Source organism: Antechinus flavipes, chromosome 2 (assembly GCF_016432865.1).
Source record: "Antechinus flavipes isolate AdamAnt ecotype Samford, QLD, Australia chromosome 2, AdamAnt_v2, whole genome shotgun sequence".
NCBI lineage: Eukaryota > Metazoa > Chordata > Mammalia > Dasyuromorphia > Dasyuridae > Antechinus > Antechinus flavipes.
The window spans coordinates 21,595,247-21,620,891 of record NC_067399.1 but is presented as its reverse complement, the minus strand read 5'-3'; the positions used below and the strand labels follow the sequence as shown (position 1 = coordinate 21,620,891).

At 39.8% G+C, this 25,645-nt stretch overlaps 1 protein-coding gene across 1 annotated transcript in view; it reads right to left on the bottom strand.

Annotated features, from left to right (window-relative positions):
- The window catches only part of EXOC6B (exocyst complex component 6B), a 507,603-nt gene that overhangs the window by 293,682 nt on the left and 188,276 nt on the right, over positions 1-25,645 (bottom strand). Inside the window, exon 7 of the mRNA XM_051974280.1 lies at positions 10,483-10,659. Within this exon, the coding sequence (XP_051830240.1) occupies positions 10,483-10,659 (177 nt within the window). The remainder of the gene's footprint in view (positions 1-10,482; positions 10,660-25,645) is intronic.

Below are 25,645 nucleotides of genomic sequence, written 5' to 3'. Positions count from 1 at the left end.
GCAATGGCAGGAGCAGCCTGTGCTCCCCCATCTCTCCTCCCAGCAATCTCCAACAATTGCTTTTCACTAAGTACAAGAGCAGACACCTCCAAGAGAAAGGGGAGACCACAAACAGCCATCATCCTTTGAAAGCCCTCGGTCCTCAGACCTTGATGGAGACAGACCCAGACCCCGAGTCCACAAGGCTTGAGAACAGCAATGCTTGGGGCCCAACAGCAAAGTAACCCCCACGGAGACAGAGCCTGGCACCTGTTCCTACTGGCCTTGCCGCCCTAAAGATTTCAGGAGAAATAAACCCTCGTGTCCCCCCACCCAGGAGTGAAGTCTTCTCTAAAACCCTTCTGGGGCCCATCAAGCTTTAGTGAAGTGAGAGACACAACCTGAGGGGTTTTCCCTAAGTGAAAAACTCCAGGAACACCCAACTAGGAGCACTGGAATACAGAAAGCTGCTCCCACCCAGAAATGGGCCTCCCAATGGGGGAGCCTTCCTGCTCTGTAGCAGCTATCTTCACAAAGACACCAATCACTCTGAGGCAGAAGAGAGGAAATGAGAGTCCAGCGATAGGAAGAACAAGAGAAGAAAATGAATCAATATTAAAAATGGATCAAGACACTGGTATTCTGGCAATTGGTCTTTAGGGTCTCATCAGATAAGATTTATAGGAAAAGCAAGAAGATTTCTAGTAGAAACAGGAAAAATGGATGGATAGGGAACTGTCAGGAATACAAGGTATGGTTCAGATTAAGATCAATCTAGTCCCTAAAATTTACAATATAGTCACATTCTCTAATCACTAGCTAGGCCTCTCAAACTATGTCAATATTAAAATAATAAAAGAGAATGCACAAAGGAGAAAGCAGGGCTTTATTCTATCCGAGCAAGATTTAGGAAAGATATAAACATAAAGAGATGTTAACTGGGCTGGGGCTTTTAAAGAACTGTGGTTGTTTAAAATGGATACTGTGGGATTGTATCAGGTACAACTATTTTTTGTCTTTAACCAGGAAGATGAATTAAGGTTGTTTTTAAAAAGTTGTTTTTGCCACCATGGCAAAACTTATAAGATTTACTTTTACATGAAGACAAAGAAGAACACTTTTTTTATAGGGAAGTTAATTACCTATAGCCTAAATACGAATAAGCCAATGACAAAACTCCCAGCACACTTACTGGGAATCTGCAAGAGGCAAGAAATGAAGGAGCCCCTTCCTTTCAATAGCACAGAAGAAATTCATCCAGGGATATCTGACCTGCTCTGCTGGTATAGAGAGCAGATGGGGCCCAAGGCCCATTAGCCTGCTTTTGCTCTGTTGTTCCTGTGTCCCAGAACACACACAGCACAAGCATTATTTCAACGTCCCTTGGGGTATTTATTCCTTTCTTAAGAAACCTTTCAAAGCCTCTGGATTGGCACTAAGAGTACGATAAAGGCTTTTCTGGAATCTAGATATGTTGTTCACTGATGATTTGAGGCACTTTCCATACTGAAAGGACCTCAAATTACCAGTTCATCCAAAAATACATTCTGAATAGAAAGAGATGGAAACAAAGAGTTGTTTCCCATTTCAGAACATTAGCTAGAACTTCAGGCTATTAAAATGTACCAGACATTCTTCTGGAAAGAGGAAAAAAAACATCAAATTACCTGAAAGGACATCTCTTTGCATTCAGATCAGTCCTGCATGTCTGCTTCACAGTTAGAAACCAAAAACACCTGGCAAATATTCCCCCTCAGCCTTTACTCCCAACTTTAGCATTAAGTTGATTTTCCTTTACATGGAGGGAATATAGATTCCCTAATAATTCATATTTCATTAGATATGAACTATACTTTTTGGAATCATGACATATATGGCCCAAGACTGGCTGGAAGTGGCAAATACTAAGTGTTTGCCCTGATAGCTAATAGTATTTAATGTTGGGATTCTGATTTTCCCCCAATAATTTCTTAGGAGTATATGACTTCATTCATGTATTATTATAATCCAAAAATTCTATTATCTACATTAAATGGAAGAAAAACTTCTCCGATTATTTAGTCAATAATGTAACTTGTGCCCAGAGAAAAGGACTCAAACATTTTCTTGTGTAGATACTTACAGCTGATATGTAAAAAAAATAATTATTACTTGTTTTATTTTGGGGTAAGGATATGCTGTATTTGTTTATTAATTTTTATATATATATATATATTTCTTTATGAATCATGTTGAGAGAGAAAAATCAGAACAAAAGGGAAAAACTATGAGAGGACAAAAAAGTGAGCATAGCATGTGTTGATTTACATTCAATCTCTATACTTGTCTATACTTGGGAATGCCTTGGATCACTGAACCAGGGAGAAGAACCAAGTCTTTTATAGTTGATCATTGCACAATCTTTCTATTACTATGTATAATGTATTCCTGGTTCTACTTGTTTCGCTCAGCATCAGTTCATATAAATCTTTCCAGGCCTTTCAAAAATCAGTTGGTTCATCATTTTTTAATAGAACAATAATATTCCATTACTTTCATATACCATGACTTATTCAGTCACTCCCCAATTGGCAAGCATTTACTCATTTTCAAAATCTTTGTCATCACAAAGAGTACTACAAACATTATTGCATAAGTGAGTCCTTTTCCCTCCTTTATGATCTCCTTGGGATACAGACCCAATAGTGGCCCTCCTGGGTCAAAGGGTATGCATAGTTTGATACTTTGATAGTTATCTGGGCATAATGCTCTCCAGCATGATTGAATCATTTCACAGGTCCACCAAGAATGCATCAGTGTCCCAGTTTTCCCACATTCCCTCCAACACTTATTATCTTTTCCTCTCATCTTAATCAGTCTGAGAAGTGCGAGGTGGTACCTCAGAGTTGTTTTAATTTGCATTTTTCTAATCAATAGTGATGTAGAGCATTTTTTCATATGAGTATAAATAGTTCTAATTTCATCATCTGAAAATTGTCTGTTCAGATCCTCTGACCATTTATCAATTGGGGAATGATTTATATTCTCATAAATTTGAGTCAGTGCTCTATATATTTTAGGAACAAGGCCTTTATCAGAAACATTGGCTGTAAAATTTTTTCTCCAGCTTTTGCAGAATTTGTAGAAGGTGAATGTTGAAAACTATCTTTGCATATATTTGAAAAAATAAAATACTTGTGGGATGCAGCTAAAGTGGCAATTAGGGGAAATTTTATATCTCTAGAAGCTTAGTTGCATAAAATAGAAAAAGAATGAATTGGCCTTACAACTAAAAAAGCTAGAAAAAGAACAAATTAAAAAACCTAATTAAATACCAAATTTGAACTTCTGAAAATAAAAGAGATTAATAAAATTGAAAATAAGAAAACTATTGAATTAATAAAGCTGAGTTGGTCTTATGAAAAAAACCAACAAAATAGATAAACTTTTAGTTAATTTGATTAGAAAAAGGAAAGAAGAAAATCAAACTGTTCAAAAATGAAAAGAGAGAACTTTCCACTAATGAAGAGGAAATTAGAGCAAGAATTAGGCTTTATTTTGCCCAATTTTATGTCAATAAATTTGATAATCTAAGTGGAATGGAAGAACACCTACAAAAATATAGATTGCCTGGATTAACAGGAAAGGAAATAAATTATTTTAATAGTCCCATTTTAGAAAAGGAAATAGAATAAGCTATTAATCAGCGCCCTAAGAAAAAATCTCCAGGACCAGATGGATTTACATGTGAATCCTACCAAACATTTAAAGAACAATTAGTTCTATACTATGCAAATTATGTGAAAAAATGGGGAAAGGAGTCCTACCAAAGTCTTTTTATGACATACATATGGTGCTGATACCTAAACCAGGTAGGTTGAAAACAGATTAAGAAAATTATAGACCAATTTTCCTAATGAATATTGATGCAAAAATCTTAATTAAACTATTAGCAAAGAACAAGAACTCATCCCCAGGATAATAAACCCTGACCAAGGAGGATTTATACCAAGAATTTAGGGCTGGTTCAATATTAGGAAAACTATTAACATAACTGACTACACAAATAACCAAACTAACAAAAATCACACAATTATCTTATTATAGATTATAAATGCAGAAAAAGCATTTGATAAAATCCAATACCCATTCCTATTAAAAACACTAGAGAGAATAGGAATAGATTTTTCTTTAAAATGATCAGTAGCATCTAATTAAAACCATCAGCAAGCATCATTCATATTGGGAACAAACTAGAACCATTCCCAGTATTGCTCACTATCACCAATACTATTCAGTATGGCATCAGAAATGTTAGCTTTGGCAATAAGAGATGAAAAAGAGATTAAAGGAATTAGAATAGGCAATGAGGAAACCAAATTATCACTCTTGCAAATGTTATGATGGTATACATAGAGAACCCTAGAGAATCAACTAAAAAACTACTAGAAACAATTCACAACTTTAGCAGAGTTGCAGGATACAAAATAAATCCACATAAATCATCAGCATTTTTATATATTACCAATAAAGTCCAGCAGCAAGACATACACATTAATTCCATTTAAAATAACTATTAGGGGCAGCTAGGTGGTGTAGTGGATAGAGCACCAGCTCTGAAGTCAGGAGGATCTGAGTTCAAATTTGACCTCAGACACTTAACACTTCCTAGCTGTGTGACCCTGTACAAGTCACTTACTCCCAATCACCTCAGCAAAAAAATAAAATAATTGTTGATAGTAAAAAATATTTGGGAATTTGTCTGCCAAGGCAAAGTCAGGAACTATATGAACACAATTACAAAACACTTTCCACACAAATAAAGTCAGATCTAATCAACTGGAAAAATATCAAATGCTCAAGGGTGGGCCAAGCTAATATAATAAAAATGACAATACTACCTAAATAAATCTACTTATTTAGTATCATAACAATCAAATTCCCAAGAACTTATTTTACAGATATTTTTATAGAAAAAATAATAACAAAGTTCGTCCGGAAGAACAAAAGATCAAGAATTTCAAGGGAATTAATGAAAAAAAATGCAAATGAAGGTGGCCTAGCTGTGCTATACTTAAAACTGTATTATAAAGCAGTGGTCATCAAAACAAGTTGGTACTGGCTAAGAGATAGAGTTGTCCATCAGTGGAATAGGTTAGGTTCACAGGAGAAAATATTCAATGACTATAGCAATGTAGTGTTTGATAAGCCCAAAGATTCCAGCTTTTGGGATAAGAACTCACTATTTGACAAAAACTGTTGAGAAAATTGGAAATTAGTATGGCGGAAATAAGACATTGACTCACCAAGATAAGGTCGAAATGAGTTCATGATTTAGACAGAGTGATATTATAAGCAAATCAGAAGAATATAGGATAGTTTACCTCTCAGACCTGTGGAAAAGGAAGGAATTTCTGACTAAAGAAGAACTAGAGATCATTATTGAATACAAAATAGATAATTTAATATAGAATTGACTCAAATTTATAAGAAATAAGCCATTCTCCAATTGATAAATAGTCAAAGTATATGAATAGACAATTTTCAGATGAAGAAATCGAAACCATTTCTAGTCACATGAAAAAGTGTTTTAAATCACTATTGATCAGGAAAATATAAATTAAGACACTACCACTACACACTTCTCAGATTGGCTAAGATGACAGGAAAAGATGGAGGGGATGTGAAAAAACAGGGATATTAATACATTGTTGGTGGAACTGTGAATGGATCCAACTATTCTGGAGAGGAATTTAGAACTATGCCCAAAGGATTATCAAACTGTCCATACCTTTTGATCCAGCGGTATCTCTACTAGGTCTAGATCACAAAGAGATCATAAAAGAGTGAAAGGGATCCTTATGTGTAAAAATGTTTGTAGCAGCCCTATTTGTAGTGGCCAGAAACTGGAAACTGGGTGGATGCCCATCAGTTGGAGAATGGCTGAATAAATTATGGGATATGAATGTAATGGAATATTATTATTCTGTAAGAAACAACCAGCAAGATGATTTCAGAGAGGTCTGGAGAGATTTATAGGAATTGATGCTGAGTGAAATGAGCAGAACCAGGAGATCATTGTACATGGCAACTACAAGATTATAGGATGATCAATTCTGATGGATGTGGCTCTCTTCAACAATAAGATGATTTAGGCCAGTTCCAGTGGACTTGTGATTGAGAGAAACGTCTGCACCCAGAGAGGAGATTATGGGAACTGAGTATGGTTCACAACATAGCATTTCACTCTTTCTATTATAATTTGCTTGAATTTTCTTTTCTTTCTTATTTTTGGGATCTGATTTTTCTTCTGCAGCAAGATAATTATATAAATATGTATGCCTATATTGGATTTACATATATTTTACCATGTTTAACATACATTGGATTATAGGGCATCTAGGGGAGGGGCTGAGGGAAAGGGGAAAAAATTGGAACACAAGATTTTGCAAGGTGTAATGCTGAAAAATTATTTATGCATATGTTTTGAAAATAACAAGTTTTAATTTAAAAAAAAAAAAAGGAAGTTGCAACCTAACTAAATTATCTAACTAGGTAAATGTAATTTACATAAACATTTTAAATGCTAACTGCATGGAACAGACTTGAAATTCAGAAAATCTATCCTTTCTAGAGTGGTTAATCAATGATTTTTAAAGACATTTTTAAGAATCTGAATCAATAACAAAGAGAGAACACCTTGGATTGCTTACTTTGGCATCAAAGAGAAATAGTTTAGTGTTAGGTATTCCAGAGATTATATGCTCCTCACATCACACAGCTTTCATTCTAAACAGAAATTTAACACCATTAATCTCATAACTGAAAGATGGGAAACTAAGACAGAAGTTTCTGAAGAGAAAGACCAGATGCTATTCATTCACCAAACATGGCCGTGCAGCTAGAAAAGCCTTCCTGGAAGATAAGGGGATAAGAAGCCCTGGTTGGTCCTACCTACTCTCAGAAGCCTTTCCTGATCCAGCTCACTGCTAGGGCTTTCCTTCTGATAATCTCCCTGATCCTGCTTCTGTCTTGTTTGATCTCCTCCATTAGCACTCAGCACAGTGCCTGGTACATGGTAGTGCTTCCTAAGTGTTTTCTGACTGACCTGAACTCAAGAAGCATACAGAAAGAGAGTGGAAGAAAGGCTACAGACATGTCTAGTGACAGAAATAGAGAGAACTCTCCTTGACAGTTGTTGAAACTCTCTCCTACCTCAATTTCCTTTGATACTACATATTCAATCACTCCCCAAACCGCCAGTGGATTCTAAGTGTCATAAGGGTAAGGAGCTTTCTGTGTCTCCAGGACCCAGGACCACATTTTGGACAGGGTTAAGTAATCTACTGAAAAGCTCCTAACCTTGCATACCCTTTATGCAGGAATAACACTTCTGGGTACATCCTCAAACAAAAGAGATTTCTTAATCAAAATAATTTTTAAAATTCAGTTCCAAGAAGCCAGAGAAGAGGTTTGATTTGACATTAGGGAGTCATATGACAAAGCTCTGACAGAAATATATTCCCTAAACAACAGGGTTTCCAACACTTTCTGTGCTACACACTGAGTGTAATTAAAAATCAGTTCATACTGCGACATTCCTCATCTTAACTGAAGCACATACAGAAAGAGCATTAGATAAAACACCAGAAGGCCGGGGCTACCGTCCATGCTCTAGCTTCCAGCTTCATGACACCAGGACCTTGGACTCCCAGGGAACCAAAGAACCAGACAGCGAGAAAATGAAACCCCCCAGTTCCTCCAACCAGTTCTCACATGCACCCCACCTGGGGAGCCCTCCTCTGATGCTCTCCACTGCATCTCGCATCTCCCTGCTCACCTATGCCATAGCTCCATGCCCCTCATGAGTGTGTCACTGCTGCTGTCTGGGGTGGGCTCTCATCCCCTTATATTTCCTAGCCTGGTCTCTCTCCATATGCACATGGCTCAGGAAATCTTTGGTGGACTGGGGCTGTGCCTTCCCATGGCTGACTCCACAGAACTTGTCTTCTGCACCTAGCCAGTCTCGGACCCACCTGACCAAATATCACATCTTTTCCAGGTGTCCCCAACTCCATCTTCTTACCATTCATCCTCCAGATCTCCAAGTACCTCTGTGAGTAAAACTGACCCACCAACTGGAAGTGGTCAGCTGGAATTCTGACTTCTTCCTTCCTTCCTTGTTTCCTTTCTTCTTCTCCTCTTTCCCTCCCTCTGTCCACCTAGGATATCATACCCTTACCTACAGATGCTCCTAAAAGCATTTTCCTTTTATTTTGCACCTCTGAGCCTTCCCAAGACATCATGGGGTTTACTCCCTCTATTTCTTTCTTCAGGAGCAGGCCTTAAACCAAAACCAATCTGATTCTCACTGGTTACCAATAGGTCCTAGACAAAACTAGGTCCCTGTTTGGGTCCTGATGGACTCAGACTGAATGTAAATAGATTTCTGTTTGGGCCAGAAATCCCAAGGATCTTCCTTTCCCTGATTTATTTATTCATTTACTTGTTGTTTGTTTGTTTATTTGGATTTGGGGGGGGAGGGGGGAACTAGGTGAAAGAGGGAAATTCTTTACCTCTACTGCTACCTAGCCTTAATCACTGAATGGGTACAGCCTTCGTCAAACTGAGACTTGTTGAGGACCCCAGCATAAAAAGGCCGAGGTCTCCCACTGTATCCTGGGCCATCTCCAGTCTTTCTAATCTATATCTAGCTCCTGGGTTCAGATGGCTCCGGGGAGAAGGGAGGGGGGGGGGAGGGGGGGGGGAGAGGAACTGAGGCAGATGACCTTGCCCAGCCTTCCCTCACTTCAATCCAATTCATTTGCATGTCATGGTGTCACCTCCTTGATGTCCTGGTGCTCTTCCAGAACACAGGACAAACCACAACCTCTGGGACTTAAGCTGGCCCACAAACTGGAATTGATCACAGTTGAAAGACTTGCTCTTCCTTCTTTTCTTTCCTCTGTCCTTCCCTTCCTCTTTCTCTCTCTTTTTTCCTCCCTCCCCTCCTTCCTTCTTTCTTTCCCTCCTTTCTCCTTTCCTCCTTCCCTCCCTTCCCATATCTCCAGCACTTAGTATAGAAAATGCACTTTATAAGACATTCTTCATTCACAGGATCACAAGATTAGAGCTGGATAAGAGATCATTTTAAAGAAAAGGAAACTAAAGCTCATAGAAGAATCACCAATGATATTTGACAGTTATTTAACTTCTGATGTGAAATGAGGGATGATAAGGACATAGTATCTCAGAGAGTTGTTAGGAGGATGCCTTGTAAAACAAAAAGCAGGGAACAAACAAACAAAAAGTGAGCTCTTTATTGTTGCCCAAAGCCAGCATTCTCCTTGACGATTCCCCTGAGTCTATCTCACCAGGGCTGTCTTTTTCATTTGGGGCTCCAAGATTTTTATGTAATGTAGCTTGCACAGAAGTGGTCCCTGAAAAATTCCCTTAGGGGACCATGACACAGCTAAAAAAAATTCCATCTCCCCAGAACCCATTCATGCTGCTCTTGATGAGACCTGCTGAAAAATGTGAGGAATGAAGGTCAGCACGACACAGTGGGCCGCAGAAGACCTTATCGAAAGGATTTCTCCATGCCATGCAAGGAATATGCCAAGAAACCAGTTTGGAGACATCTAAATAAACAACTCGCTGCAGGAGGCTCGAATCAAGAATGCCTGCTAGAAAGAGATCCCAACTGAGAAATAAATAAATACATGGCAGGGATTCTTTAAAAAAAAAAAAAAAGTGGGAATTTATATGACAAATGAAATGCTGAACTCTATCATAAAAGATGAAAGCAGGAAAATCAACTGAGCCTTAAACCCAAGACTATGTGACTTGGGAATAAAGGTAATGTATGGAATACTAACTTTCTATCCCATTCATATATAGTACCTCACTTCCAGAAAGCCCCCAATACTTCATTACCTTTAATCTGATTTGGACTCTAGCAAGGAAAGAAGCAACAAGAAGACTAGGGAAGAGAGAGACCCAGGAACTTGGCCTGAGAGCCTAGAGGGAGTCAGACAATAGTTCCTATGGTTAAATGGGCATTGAGAGATATACTCTGTATGTAGATATTATGACAATCTTCTCACTTAACTATCTTCCACTTATGGTCTGTTATCATGGAATACAGGAATTATGGCTTCTGTGGCCCTAAAATATTCACTTCAAGTTCCCGAAACAATGGTCCACCAATCATCCTGGAAGACAATGGTCATCTTCTATGTGATCACCGCTCTCCCAGACAGATTAAAGAAAATGGCTCCTTTAAGGAACCATTACAAAAAGGAAGACTGCACCAGTGAGCAAAAAGTCAACTCCATGACTAACTCATTTCATAAATTCAGGCCTGATTACTTCCCGGATTTTTGACATAAAAACTCTGAACTTCCGGATGCCCTATCAGCACATCCCCTAGGGATGGGTCAGGTATCAGCTGCCCAGACACTGCTGCATTTAACCCTGCAGTGGGCACCTCACATCCCCCATAGCCCGTCAAACCCCGATTACCTCTTCATCCTCTTCTTCATCTTCAACATCCAGAATCCCTGAATCTTGCTCAGACTTGGGGCTAGTGCTTTCTAGCTCTGTATCCAAGCTGGTATATGCATCTTTCTTGGATTTTTTCCTGCTGCCTATTCTGGGTTGTTGTGAGATGATGTTATCCAGGTTCCTTTGCTGTTGCGCCTAGGATAGAAGCAGAAGAAGGCCGTTAAGAAGGGAACATTGACAATTTCTTCAAACAAATAAAAACTTTATAGAAAATACATGCTAAAATATGTCAATACAAAAGTCCTCAAGAATCCAAAGGAACAGTGCATATGCTCTTAATGTCCTAGCATGACAGTAAATTCTTGTTGAAACTTCCTTGATTTAAAAAAAAAAAAAAAAAAAAAAAAAGAGGGCATTCTATTAAATCCCAGCCCAGTCACAGATGATTTGGAAGATTTCAGGCAAATCCTTTTGCCTTTTGGGGGCCAGTTTCATCATCTTTAAAATTATGATACAAAACTGGCTTTGTATCCATTCATCTAATTCTTCCTCGGATTCTCTGGATTCCTCACATTCATCAATTCTTATAACATAAAGAAATTCCATTACATAAACAGACCTTACAAAAACAATCTACCTATTGATGTCAACACTGTAAATGGGAAAAAAAAAAAAAAAACACCCCAGAAAAACAACAGAACTTCAATTCTTTCCTTCCAAAGAAAGGGCATTTACTTTATACTCTGATTCCATAAATTGGGCCAAATCAGCAAGTTGGATAGTACATAGTCAGAAATTATTAGAAACCTATAAAGAACAAGTTTAACAGCAAATGAGGGATTTGAGAATGCGTCTCTCCTAACTCCTTCGCAGAAGTGGAAATAACATGTACAGGTGGTCATCTTCATATCTTGATCAGTTTTGCTGATTTCTTCTATCTCCTTTTCACTTAAAAAACAAAAATGGCTCTCTGGCAGGAGGAGAATATGCATACAAGGAAAAGTAGGGGCCATTTAAAAAGATATCAGTAACAATTCCTTTTTAGAAAATCAAAAGATTGGGTTAAATGTTTTCTATGATCCCTTCCAACTTTAAATAAATGCTAAAGAGCTTGTATTTATGTAGTGCTCTAAGTTCACAAAGCATTCTGATTTCATTATCTCCTTTGCTTTTCACAACTACCTTTGGAGGCGGCTATTAATTATTGCCCCCATTTTACAGTGAAGGCCAAAGAGGGTGACTTGCCAAGAGTCCCACAATTGCTCATAGCCCTTTCTCAACTTCATCCTTCCAAACCTTCTTGTCCATTCCCCTGAATTGAGCAGATGTCTTCTGGCCCCCAAGATCATGATTTTACATAATACCACTGTACCCTCTTTAAGAGATTAAAACGATCTTTCATCACAGCAGCCCATACCTTGGGCTAAAGGAACGAGTTCCTGACAACTTCTGGCAGGTTAATAAATGCCCAGTGCAGACTCTACAGGTTCAGAGTTTTAGTGAGATTCATTTTCCTTCAATTCTATGCTATTTCAACCATTTCACTTAAAATATTCCAGTGAAATTCCACTCAGGGGATGAAGAAGTCTGATACAGAGAAATGAACTAGCTGACCTTGCTGGGGTTTCTATGACCTTAATCTCTGGGAAGCAGGAATGAAAAGGTTTCCCCTTTTGCACTTGTAAAGGGGAAGGAAGTCTAAGAGCTTAGCTCAACACTACTAACTGAAAATGAAGTGGGATTCAGGCAGGCACAAAAAAGACTAAATATAAGATTGCAGAGAATCAACAATAAGGTTGTAAATTCCTAATCTGTGTATGACACTTCTCCACTGGAGACAGGGAGAGGGGAAACCAGCTCAGCAGAGTGGTTCCTGTGGCTGATGGCAGGAGGCCTTCAAATCTTCTGAATGAGTTCAACATCAATGTCAAGAGTACAACAGTGGATGCCAATGGGTGTGAGCCTAGTAACGTACTGGATGAGCAAGAAAAGTAAAAAAAGAAAAAAAAATGAACTACGAGAGCTAATTTCTGCCAGGAGCATTAAAAAGATCATGCATTCCAGAGGCCTCATAGAAAAAGGAACTTTTTTGACTGTCCATGATGTACTGGCATTATGGTTCAGCTTCCTTCAAGAGCACAAAGGCCTCTGTTACTTAAACAAAGGTACAGAAGGAGACCAGAAACCTTTAAACTGGCCTTGCAATTAAGCCCACACTCACAGCCATTCCCTAGATCTCTTAAACCCCTAGGGTAACAGAACTTCAATTCTTTGCCTCCAAAGAAAAGGCATTTACTTTATCCTCTGATTCTATAAATTGGGCCAAATCAGCAAGTTGGATAGTACATAGTCAGGTAAGGTACAGGGTCAAAGAACTGGGCCCCCCAACTAAAAATCCAAGTGCTAGAAGTTCTATCCTGCTCTGTTAGGGTCAATGGGCAAGTCATTTTGCCTTAAAGCACCATGGAGCCTATTTCATTCGATGAAAGGGAGCAGTCAATGCTGGTCTGGCAAGCAGACAGGCCACTGGATGAGTGAGCACCAGAGCAAAAGCACAGAATGATGAATTGGCCCCATTGTCACTGTTGTGGATACGAATGCAAATTACCGCCTAATAGCAACCAAAATGCTTCCAGGGGGCGGATGGAAAAAACAGAAAATTAAAAAGCAATCAACACAAGAGAATAAATGGAGCCCCAAACAATGCCACTTTAAATAAGAAGCCACAAAAATCCAGCTCCGCCACAGAGCACCTCCAGAGACAGTGCTCCCGAAAAGAGGATGGCTAGAGGTCGGGAGAGGGCAAAGCCCCAAAGGAAAGAAGGAGGAGAGCTTTCCTTCTTTTTCATCCTCTCTATGGAGCACATGGGGTACTGGTGACCAAATACTGAAAGTGGTTCCTGAGTATTTCTCCCTCACTGCTCTCCTCCCAGCCAGCTTTCTGCTCACTCCTCCAGTCCCAGGGTTCCCGGCTCCACCTCTTCTCACTGTGGTGGTTGTTAACAGTTGGAGGTCATCAGAAGTTTCAGTCACTGTAGCCTTGGACATTCATCCGGTCCCTTAATCACTCTGTCTATTCCAGAACTTCACCAATCACCTGTGTGTAAAGAACTCCCCAATCCAGATCTCAGCTTCCCCAAAGGCATTTTCAATTCCCTAAGGAGATTCTCCCATCAAACTCACCCCTTCCTGATGGCTTTCTCAATCTGCTAAGTCTCAATCTGCTGGAGCTTGTCATTCAGGGCCCTCCAAAATATGCCCTGGTCTTATTGAGTCTAACTCACATCATCCACTCAGGGAGACGGATCTCTCCATTGTCTCATGGGCACAATATCCATTTCTACCACCACACCTTGCTTCAAGCCTCCTGAGCCCACCTCCCCGGCAGGTTCTAACTTCTGAGTCTTCTAACAATATTCTTTTATTGAAAGATGAACCCAGGTTTAACTCTTGGCTCTGCTTTTACACTACATGACCCTGACAAGTAAGTGAAGCTCTCTGGGCCAGTGTTTTTACTATAAGAGATTTGGATTAAAGGCCTCTTCCAGAGACCCCACTCTATGAGCCTGTGACTGTCCTTGTCCCTGGCTAACACACCCCACAATGACCCCTCCCTCTTCTGACCCTCCAGAGCACATTTTCCTTTTCCTGTGGAACCTGTAGCTCAATTTTTGACAATTACACATATTGCTTTATATTATTAGTTATTTTTCATGTACATATCTCTTGACTACCCAACTAGAAGGAAGGGCTAGGTAATACGCAACTTATAATGCTCCAAAGGAAATGTAGCAAATACTTCAATATTTATTGAAGGAAATAATGCATGCTATAAGGCAAACTTTTCGAGCTGGGTTCTATGGTTAATGAAGGTAATCAAATTTTCTCTTACGGATCAATGGAGAACTGATGAGAGGACATCATCTGTGTCTTTGTTTTTGTCAGGCTTTTGATTTCATCAATGGAGGGCCCTCCAGGGAAGAAACACCCATGAAGACTCCGGGACTATTCAATGAACCAACCAGACTTTATTAAGAACCTTGTGCCAAGTAATGTGCAAAGTGCTAAGAAAACAAATAAAGATCCATAGTCTCTGACCTCAAGAAGCTGGCATTAACACACACACACACACACACACACACACACACACACACACACAAGCACAAAGTCTGTTCAAGGATGAGGAGCTGGATCTTTAAAAGCTCTAAAAGCTAGAGGTTTCAAGGGCTGAAGTGAACAAGGAAAGCACCCTAGGCAAGGGGGCAGCAGCTGAGCAAAGGCATGGATCAAGAAATGGAAAAGGGAGCATCAAGGAGGACAATTTGCCTTATCAGCCATACGAGGTTAATCACCTTGGAACGATGGGCTCAGCCAGACTATGAAGGGCACCAAGTGCCCTAAAATGGGCATGAGAGGGAGAGATACTGAATTCAGAACCTCTAATGGAAGGTGCTTCACCACCAAGGTCACTGGAGAGGCTAGCTCTATCTCAACTACTCCCTGTTGCCTCCCATCACCTGCTTAACCCATAAAAACCAGCAGAGATTCATGCTGGGATCCTGGAAAGGTGAAAACAAAGTAATCTTGTACAATACCCCTAAGCCTAAGTATTCCAGGTACCACTTCCCAGATTAAAAACACAAAAATTGATGCTTAATGGCTCTTGGGGCCTTTATCTCGGCCTAATACTGACCTCTAGTGGCTACAAAGAGCCAAAGAGTCCAAACTGGCAGCTCTGGTCCCAATCAATCAGTAAGAAAAAAGAAAATCGAGAAGCATGTATGAAGGGCCTCCTAGGGGCCAGGTCCCATGGGATGTTCTAAGGAGGCACATAAAGACAGAACAAATCCAACCCCAAGAACCTCCCCCCCAGAAAGGCCAGTGTTGGACAGCTGACGCTACATCTGCCTTCAAGGAGCTTATGCTGTCTCCTGAGAGAGAATATGAGTGTGTGCACAGGGACACACACACACACATACACACCCTGGTAATGGGGAGGCTCTGGTGGGCAGGAAAGGCTTCCATGGCAGATGTGGCTTGATCTCAATTACTTTGCTATTGTCATTAGCCTTCCCTAAAACCCATGATTCTGTGGCTCCTGGAAGTAACCACGGGTTCTCAAAGGGAAAGGGGGCCAAGGGAAAGTTTGAGCCCAGGCTCCTGAGCAGCTGCTGGGGACCCAGGCCAGGACTAGTGGGACCTGGAAGTTCAGCGGTCGTTAGCCTGAGGAGGTGTTACCCGGGACAGGTCTCTCCTGCCTTCACCATCCTGGCTCCTAAGGTACCCACAAGTTAGGAGGAGGCCTCCTCTCCTCCTGGGGGGCTGCCCTGATTTTCTCATACTCCTGTGCCACACCAGAGCAGTTTATTCTGGGCATCTCTGGACTAGTCTATTAGTCCATCAGTCAATAAGCATTTCTTAAAAACTGAGCACCTGAAAGGGAGATGGAGCCACAACATCTCCAAAGGCAGGGGCTCATTAGGTTCTTCTTAACATAGACTGTCCTTGGAGTCTGCACAGATCTATGAAATGGGGCATAGGCTGGATTATCTCTGACTTATATATGAAGAAATCAGGGTCCACACTCAGTAAGTGGGGCAGCTGGGACTTAAATATGAGTCTTTTGACACCCAGCCCAAAGTTTTTCCAATAGAGCACACTTCCCAAGCAATTTCCCAGGCTCACAGCATTAGTCTTTTGTGAAAAGGTAATATCCTAAGTAAACTAGGGGAGCATGGGGAAATGCCCTTTCTAAGGATAAAAGAGAAGTACACACAAGAGGGAGAAAGGATTACGGGATGTAAAACAGATAATTTTGATTACATGAAATTTAAAAACTTTCACATAAACAAAACTAAAGCAGCTAAAATTAAAAAGAAAACAGGAAACTGAGGAGAAATTTTGCAACAAGTTTTTCTGGTAAAGACCCTATTTCTCAAATAGATAGGAAATTGAGTCAAATTTATAGAAAACAAGAGCAATTCCTCAATTAACACATGGTTATAAGGAAGAAAGAGCCAAAAGAAGAAATGAAAGTTAAAAAAAATTCCTCTAAATAAGTTGATTAAAGAGCTGAAAATTAAAACAATTTTGGGATACCACTTCATACCTAATTGGCTAACAAGACAGAAAATAAAGATAAATGCTGGAGGAATGCAAAAAAAAAAAAAAAAAACAGGACACTGATGCATTTACTGGTGGAGGTATGAACTGGTTCAATCATTCTGGAGAAAAATTTTGAACTGTACCCAAAGGGCTATTAAACTGTGTGTATCCTTTGATCCAGCAATAACTCTACAAGGTCTGTATCACAAAGAGATCAAAGAAAAGGGGAAAGGTCCTATTTATAAGAAAATATTTATGGCAGCTCTTTTTGTCATGGCAAAGAACTGGAAATCACGGAAATGCCTATCAATTGAGGAAAGGCTGAAAAAGTTGTAATATATGATTGTGAGGGAATACTATTATGCTATTATAAATAATGAGCAATACAGTTTCAGAGAGACCTGGGAAGACTTGTATGAACTCATACAAAGTGAAGTAAGCAGGACCAGGAGAACATTATACACAGTAACACTGTAAGGATGATTAACTGTGAAAAACTTAGCTCCTCTGATCAAGACAATGACTCAAGACAATTTCCATGATGCAAAATTCTATCTACCTCCAGGAAGAGAACAGATGAACTCTGGATACAGATTAAAGCATACTTAAATTAAAAAAAAAAAAAAAACAAAAAACAACAACTTTAGTTTTATTGTTTTATTTTCTTTGTATTTTCTTTTGCAATACAGTTAATATGGAAATACGTTTGGCATGAGTTCACATGTATAATAAAAATCAAAGTGCTTGCTTTCTTGGGAAGACACAAAGAAATGAGAGAATCAAACTAAAGAATAAAACTCAAAAAAAAATTTTAATGATGGCTAAAAAAATTTTTTTACATGTAATTGGGAAATGTTTAACAAGATTAAAAAAAAAAATCTAGCTTTAAAACTACACACAGACTATGTCATTAAGGGAAATCTGTAATTTCCTGGCCACTGCCAATCCAGGCTACTATCCTCTTCACCCTTAGTTCTAGGCCAACTTGTTTTCTACTGATAGACTCACAGAGATACATGCCAGAGGCCAAACTCAACAAGCTGTCTGCCCAGCTATGAATGAAGACCTGAGCAACACAAATTCTCTCCTGTATCTTTTGGTCTTTCCTGTAGTTGGCCTGGATATTCAGACCAAACTATTTTGAGATTATCATTTATTTATAATATTATTATGCCATAAAAAACAAACACACACAAAAAAAATTCAGAGGGACTCTGGGAAGACCTGGATTATTTAACAGAGAGCACAATGGCCTACAATGGAAGGAGCCAAGCCCCATGTTAATCACAAGACTTCCGAGGTGGGATGGAAGAGCTCTGAATACAATCCTGAGACCCAAGGAAATAACCCTATCTTTTGGAATGTTTAGGTTTATCCCAAAGTGTGGCCATTCTTCCCCAGACCTTTCTCTCACCAGAAGGTCCAAAGTAAATGTGTGACCTTCCCTTGGTGCCTGACTTAACCACAATCTTCACTCCAGAGGCTGAAAGCTTCAATGAAATTCTTTCTACTCTCAACCACTGGCAGCAAACTACTGGGGGGTGCTGGGCACAGCCACTCCCCACTCACTCCCACCCTGGGAGACTTCAGGCCTCCATCTGGCAAAAGGAGCAAGCTGGCCTAGAAGAGATGTGGGGTTCTTTGTGGGTCTAAGTGTCATCATATTTAAAAAAAAAAAAAAACAGAGCCAGAAGACAAATCTGAACAATGATCCATGAGAGCTTCTAGAAAAACAAGAAATCCTTTAGAACTCCATCAATGAAGCATCTATCTGTGACCTCAAAAGACTGGCAATGAAGGGTGAGAAAGGAAGGAATGGAGGGGAATCCTTCCCCTCAGAGGACTTATGTTCTATGGGACAAGGACAACACAACCCACATGCAGACCGGTAAACGCAAAACGTCACCAAAAGAGGGGATACAAACACCTGAGGGCGTCAGCGATGTCTCCGCAGATGAGGGGTCGGTCAAGGTGTGATTTTAAAGAAGCATGAAGGCGGCCCCCTCGCAGTCTGTGCATTTGGAGGCCTTGCTTTGCTTGGGTTCTTCCATATGTGCCAGAGAGGAGATGGGAGGCCCAGTCTCCTTAAATTTTAATATCAGTTCTCAATCTGCCAGGCACGCTGCCTCCCACCTTGACATTAGTGTCCAAAATTAGGCTGAATGCCTAAAAACCAGAGGCTGAAGAAAAGAGCAAACGACAATACAGAGCCCTTAAAAGGCCAAGTTTTAACCAAACCAGGAGGGATCTAGGTTTGATTCCAGGTTCCCAAACGCTAAGTCTTTTTCATATTCCTCCTACAAAAGACAAATTTGGATTTATCTAATGTCAAGAAGACCCAGTAGGTCTCCCACAGAATTTGTAGGCTCCCAACACTCCTCCTCGAAAAGACAGCAGTAAACACGGTGACTATTTTTTATATGCCCTCCATGGACATGTGAAACCTTGACACAATTCCTACAGGAAGCTGCAGGATTATGGCATTCTGGCTCTCTGAAGTTCAAATATACTTTTATCCACAAGCCAAAAGTCTTTATTCAATCCCTACCAACACTGAATTTATCCAGAAAGAATAAAAACTGGCCCCCAAGAACAAGCAAGCACTCTATTACCTCTGCTCCTGGAAGGTCAAGTACTGCAAAGTCCATGAACAGGATGCAGAGGATCACCTCCCTTCTCGCCCTGTGGTCAGACCCTCCTCTGGCCTGGCCCATTTGGATGGAGAAGAAGCCAGTGAGCTCACGATTCACCTTCTGTGTGTCCTGTCGGTGTGTTGTAGACAACTCTTCAGACAACCTCAGGCCAAGTGAAAGATCTAATTTTCCTATCAGAGACTTGATTCTGTTTGGGGGATCCCAAGACAAGCTTCCATCTCTTATCCTCAGCAACCAGGGTTTAGCAGCACACTGCCATGGTGCTCAGGTAAAGATGTTCTCAAAATACAAACTTAAAATAATAATCATGATATTTATAAAAAATAAAAACTTTAAGGTTTACAAGGTTGGCTTTACCCAGTTGTATAATATAGATATAGATATAAATATATACACACATATGTATATAATATATGATCTATATTATACATAGAAACACACAATACATTTACATCATTCTAACAGTGTGTGCTCCCCAAATCCTCCCTTAACAGACGACTGTTTAAATCCTGAGGAGCAACAGTGAGCCCAAAAAACACTCTACTAGGAAGAAAGACCAAGTGATTTTCAGCTCTGCAAAAAATTAGTGATGCTTCGGTTTGGATTTCTACTTTTCCCCAGGTCCATCTCTCATGGGAGGAGAGAGAACTGGGCACCAGCCCCTGTGGCAGATCAGAAACTCAGTCTCAGGAATTCCTGTCAAGTTCACTTCCTCTTGCTCCCTTTCAAGCAGGTGAAGGGAAGTGATATGGTATGAGGAGCCAAGCACTGTGAAGAAAGAACACTGTGCTTCCAAAAAACCCAAAAGCTTCAGAAATGACATCAAAGAGAAGGGAGACATTCCCAACTGCCCTACAAGGAGGGAAGCGGCCTGAGGGAAGCCAAAATCGGAGAGGAAATACCTCTCTTTAGTACGTTTCTGGGGGGAAGCCAGGTTTGGCCATATTTCTATTCTCTCTCAAGCTACTCTGTCTGTGGCAGATGGACCATATTGGGATCTAAAAAATACCAATGGAGAGAGAGAAAAAAAAATTCTCAAAGATTAGAGTGCCTTCTTTGAAGTAGAGTACTAACCAGACCAAGGTTTGGGAGCCTTTACATAGAAGCCAATTAACTTCAAACAGGGGAAAAATCAGTCCCAAGAGGCAAATCTGGCTGCTTAACGATGGACCCAAGCCACACAAATGCACACTACTGATTACAAGGCAAGCTAGGTGAAAAAGCATGGATACCATAAAGCACTTCATCCATACAATGTCAATACTCCGTGCAATGATAGCAGGGTGATGAATTTCTTGGGAATATGATCATAGTGGAGTCCAATGAAGTTAGTAGGAAATAAAGAAGCTTTCATTCGATGCTTGGGGACATTTTTTGAAAGTACAATTGAAGCTGAGGTTCTTAACCTAAGCTACATGGACCCCCAAAAGAGATATACAAATGGATTTCAGGGAAATCATGAACTCAGACTAGGGGGAAAACTTCAACTCTATTTTCACTAACCTCTAACAGAAATATAAGTTTCATCAGATTACTGAAGAGGTTCGTGACACAGAGAAAGGTTAAGAGCCTCTGGATTAAAAGGATCTTATAAAAATCTCAACAAAGAAGCAAGCAACCATCAGGAGTCAGCATGGCTTCAGCAAAAACAGGTCATGTCAGACTGACCATTTTTGCTTCACAGTAGAGAACTAGAAGACTGGTAAATAAGCAAAATGCTACAAAGACAGTTTTTGTAGATTTCTTTTTTTAAAGCACTCCAAAATCACTTGTGCAATTCTTGTGGAAGTGATGAAGATGTGAGTTTCATTATAATCTAGCTAATTAGATCATAACCATTTGGATTATCAGAATGAAAAAAAAAATAGTCATTAATGGTTTTATGGTAATGTGGAGAGAAGTTTCCAGTGGGGGGCTGTGGGGCTTTGTACTGGGCATGTCCTATTTGACACGTCTTATTAATAACTTCAATGAAGATAGAGAGAGGACAGATTTGTGATTAAGACAAAAATGAGATGAAAAGATAATACTGGATGACAGTGTCAAAAATCAGAAAATATTTGAAGTAGGAATTGATTACCAAAAATATCATAACTAGATATATCTTAGTGCATTAGACCAAATTGACTTCTTTTTTTAAAACAATGAGAAAAAAATGACATATGGAGAAATTTCTTATAGGCAAATTAGCAGTTAAGCAAGAAGGAATATCACAAGAATGGCCCACATCTTATAATATCGACAGAAACAACAATTGGATCCATAGGCTCCCCCATAAAAATAAAGTTTAAATAAGAAATCCTGAGACTAGTAATTCACCCATCGTATAAAAGACAAAGACATAACAATAGTCCCTAGTAATTACAGTGTTTTAGGGTTTTTCAGAGTATTTAACATGTTAATCCATTTAATCTTCACAATAACCCTATCCAGTAGGTACTATTATTCTCTATACTTTACAGAGAGGAAACTGAGGCAGGGCTATTAAGTGAGGCAAGATTTAAACTTGGATCTCCCTGCCTAGAAGTATACTCTATTCACTGTGTCAGTTAGTTGCTTAAGGTATTCCTATGAAAACTCATTCACCAAAATTACATAATCCAATAAACATTCAATAAGCAGATAGTATATGTAAGTTCCATTTTCAAGACATAAATTTAGATAAAATATTTTATTTTGTCTAAATTTAGATAGTTTAGATAAAATATAAATCTTAATCCATTAGAACTTATAGTCTAATCAAGAGATGGGTTAAATGCAAGTGGTAGAAAATAATACAAAATAGCTGTGTGAGAGAGAACAAATTTGTGGTCAAGAAGCAGGGGTTGGGGGGCACTTCATGGAGGAAGTGACAAGGGCAGAATGTCTACAGGTTAAAGAATAAGGTAATTTTCAGTCAGGGAACAATATGAAGCAAGGTAGAATGGGAACATGTGGGGGTGACATGGGACAGGAATGATAGAATATGGGGCACTTCCCGGAGGAGAATAAAAAGATTTCTTGCTTGGTAGGCAATAGGGAAATGCTGAAAGGTTCAGAGCAGAATCCTTTCTCTGGCAGGGATAGAAGAGAGAGACTAAAGGGGGTGAGGTTGGAAGTCAGAAAAGTAAAAGCACCAACTTAGCACTGAACTGACACAGTCTTCGATGCTTGTGGGAGACCTCTGGGTTCCTTCTACCACTGAGTCTATTATTAGTCATTTAAAACCCCCACAAAGCAAAGTATTCTTGGCCAGCCACTTGGAAGTAGGATGCTTTGATTCTCGGCATGTCTATCCACCAGTAGAATTGATAATGCTTCTGACATATGCTTTTTTAAAAAGCAACTAATTAGTTCTTTTGTAGCCAGCAGATAAGACTTTGTAGAGGCTGATTTATTATTTAAACAGAGCTGAAAGACGGTTGTGGTTAACTTCGGTGGTTCTGATTAGTTACTGTGCATTTTCTGCCATGATTGTTTTATGGGCCCTTTTAATGGACTGGGACATACAACTTTAAAATATTGTTTTACAATATCCCTCTCAACGAAATACATATTCCTTAAAACAATATTACAAAAAGCAGACTCACCAAAGGGAAGAAAGAAAAAAGTTAATAAAAAATGACAGCAATACTGGCCGAGGGCCAGAGACCCATTTGAAAGTTATAAAAAAAGCTCTTTGGATCAGATAGTCGTGTGTGCTCTTACTGCAAGGTGTAAATGCCACACACTCACACACAGGCTTCTGTTTCCAGTTTTAACTGCAAAGCCAGCACTTGTCACGAGAGGGGAGGATCCTTCACGTCCCTGTCACTTGCACAGGCATTTGCCTTTCTTAGTGGGCAGTGTCCAAGATCAATCTGACCCATTCAGCAACAAGTCCTGCTTTTTAAAGTATTGTTAAGATTAAAAAAAAAAAAAACTTCTTCTTTCAAAAAAGTCATTTGTTTTCCATTTATTCTAAAAAACAACTCGAGATCTTTTAAGGAATGTGCCAGCAACCCAGAAGTAAAGGCCTGAGCAAAGGCGTGGGGCTGGTTGGTGAGAAGAGCACCTAAGAGCTCCCATGGCCTCAGTGACACTCAGACCAGGAGCCTTCTTCAGAGACCACAGCCTTCGGAACAAAGGAGTGTTGGGAAGTTGGCTCTTCTAGAGACGGGAGGAAAGATCTTCGGACCTGCTCACCAGACGGATGTCAGGTTCCCACAGTCAGGCCACCTGGTGGGATGGGGAAGGGCTTCCAAAACCAGGAAGGATCCACGGGCGCCGTGGGCTGCTCATATATTCCACCAAACATTTCCTACGCAGCTCCACAGAAAACAGAATCAGCCAACAACTGTACCCACTGCGAGCAAGGACACAAGCGTGTGCCCTTGAGTGCACATGCACATACACAGCACACACACATACAGAGTACACACACACACACACACACACACATATACACACACATCACATAATCTGCCTTACACGGGACAGTTTTCTGGGTGTCCAGAGGAAGGTCCCTGTACTAGTTACAGAATAAAATCTTGGCCCACGATGGCACCTGTGTACAGGTGGCATTCTTTACAATCTGGACCATTTAATTTAGTAGCAGAGGAACCCCCCCTCCCCCGAAGTGAACAGAAACCAGATCCCTTGGGCTCTGTTGGACCACCAAATTCTTCCCTGCCCACACCTGCCCTGAGATATTCAACAGCAGCAACCACTGGCCACTCTAAGCTACATGTGGGAAAACACACATGCATAACCTTGCACAGGAACAAAGGTTTAGCTCTCAGAAGAAAATAACTCTGAAAATCTAAGTCAACACAAGGTCATCTCTTCTGTCCTTCAAGCATTTTATTCAGACAGGGTCACAACAAAGATATCTTCCCATTTTATAAATGGAGGGTTTGGGCTAGCTGATCAATGAACCAATAAAAGTCTAAATCCATAATTAAATTTGAGGAGAAAATGCGTTTTAACTTGAAAAAGAAATATCAGAAAGGATTGGAGACGCCTTTACTCCAAAATGCCACTGTCATTGACACTAAGTGTCTACAAATAGGAAGTTCAGAACAGGACTTTGTGGGGAACTCACCCCCTTAAACTCCCTCCCAATGTTGCTAGTTTTAGCTACTTATGAGACAAATAAAATTCATTTTTGGATTGCAAATAGCAAATTCTTTATTTAAAGCAGATCACAATTATCTAATTTTCTAAAATGTTTAACTAAGTACATAGTTGACTGTCTGGTTTAATTAGGGTTTTTGAATCCCAACGTCTTTCCCAAAAACCTATTATTCTTCTAAATGTTCAAATTTGGCCATGGATACCATGGGATGCTAAAAGTCATGGCACAGATAGATGGTATAGAAGATAGAGTTCTAGGCCCAGAGTCAGGAAAACGTCATTGGAGACAAGAATTGATGGGAATAGAACCCCAAGTGACCCAGTCACAAGTCCAACAGCACTGAAGAGGATTAAAGTATAAACACCTATTTAAGCAGTCAATTTGGTTTTCATCTTCAAGCTAAGGATAAAAAGTCGTGGTGCCAGTAACTTATGAGATGTCTGCGAATTAGATAAAGATTAAAGGAAGCTTGTGCTCTAGAAAATATAACGCCACACAAATCCGGGTCACTAAAACATTCACTCACTGCCAGGAGAATGGACCAAAAGCCTCACACTCACACTGTCAATTAATTAAAATCATGAACTACTCTAGAAGAATAAAGTGTTCACCATACAGTATTCTGATACAAACTTTAATTTCCACTAAAAATCTCTAAATCCATGCCAAAATGTGCTTCTGATCACCAATATTATATGCAATATCCTGTTATATGTAACATCATTTTCTCAAATAGATTATTGACTTTTGCTAATATTACCCAAAGCACATACAGAGAGAGAAATGAGCCAGCGATTCAGAGCACATCTGAAGCTAAACAACAGTCCAGGACTAAAAAGGACTCAAATCCCTGCCCAACCACTGCAGTTGGGCCTGGATTAAATTAATCTGAATCACCAATCAATAAAAAGAATGGCATCAGGGGGATAGCGACACAGAAATTTTGTAGCCCTGGGGTCTGCTTTTAACCTGCTGTACCCTGACTCTAGCCTACCTCTCCCCCCAAAAAAGATTAAGAAATAATAAAATAAAATAACCAGGGCTGACTTGTATATGGACAGATGTAGGGGGGAGATGAGGAAGGGGGTTTAAGTACTTTCTTCTCCACCAGGGAATATCAATACCCTTTTAAGCAGGCCTACATTTAAATGTGTGTTCTGACAGTCATGTCAGGGCCTGGGTAAAAACCTTTTCATGTGAACCATTAAAACGAAAAGATCCAGACAAGAGGCCTGTTTTTTTCCAGAGAGTGAGGGTGGAAGAGAATAATGTCAGTTTAAAAGATGGAATTGTCCCTTTAAAAAAACTGCCAGATAGATGAAAAGCC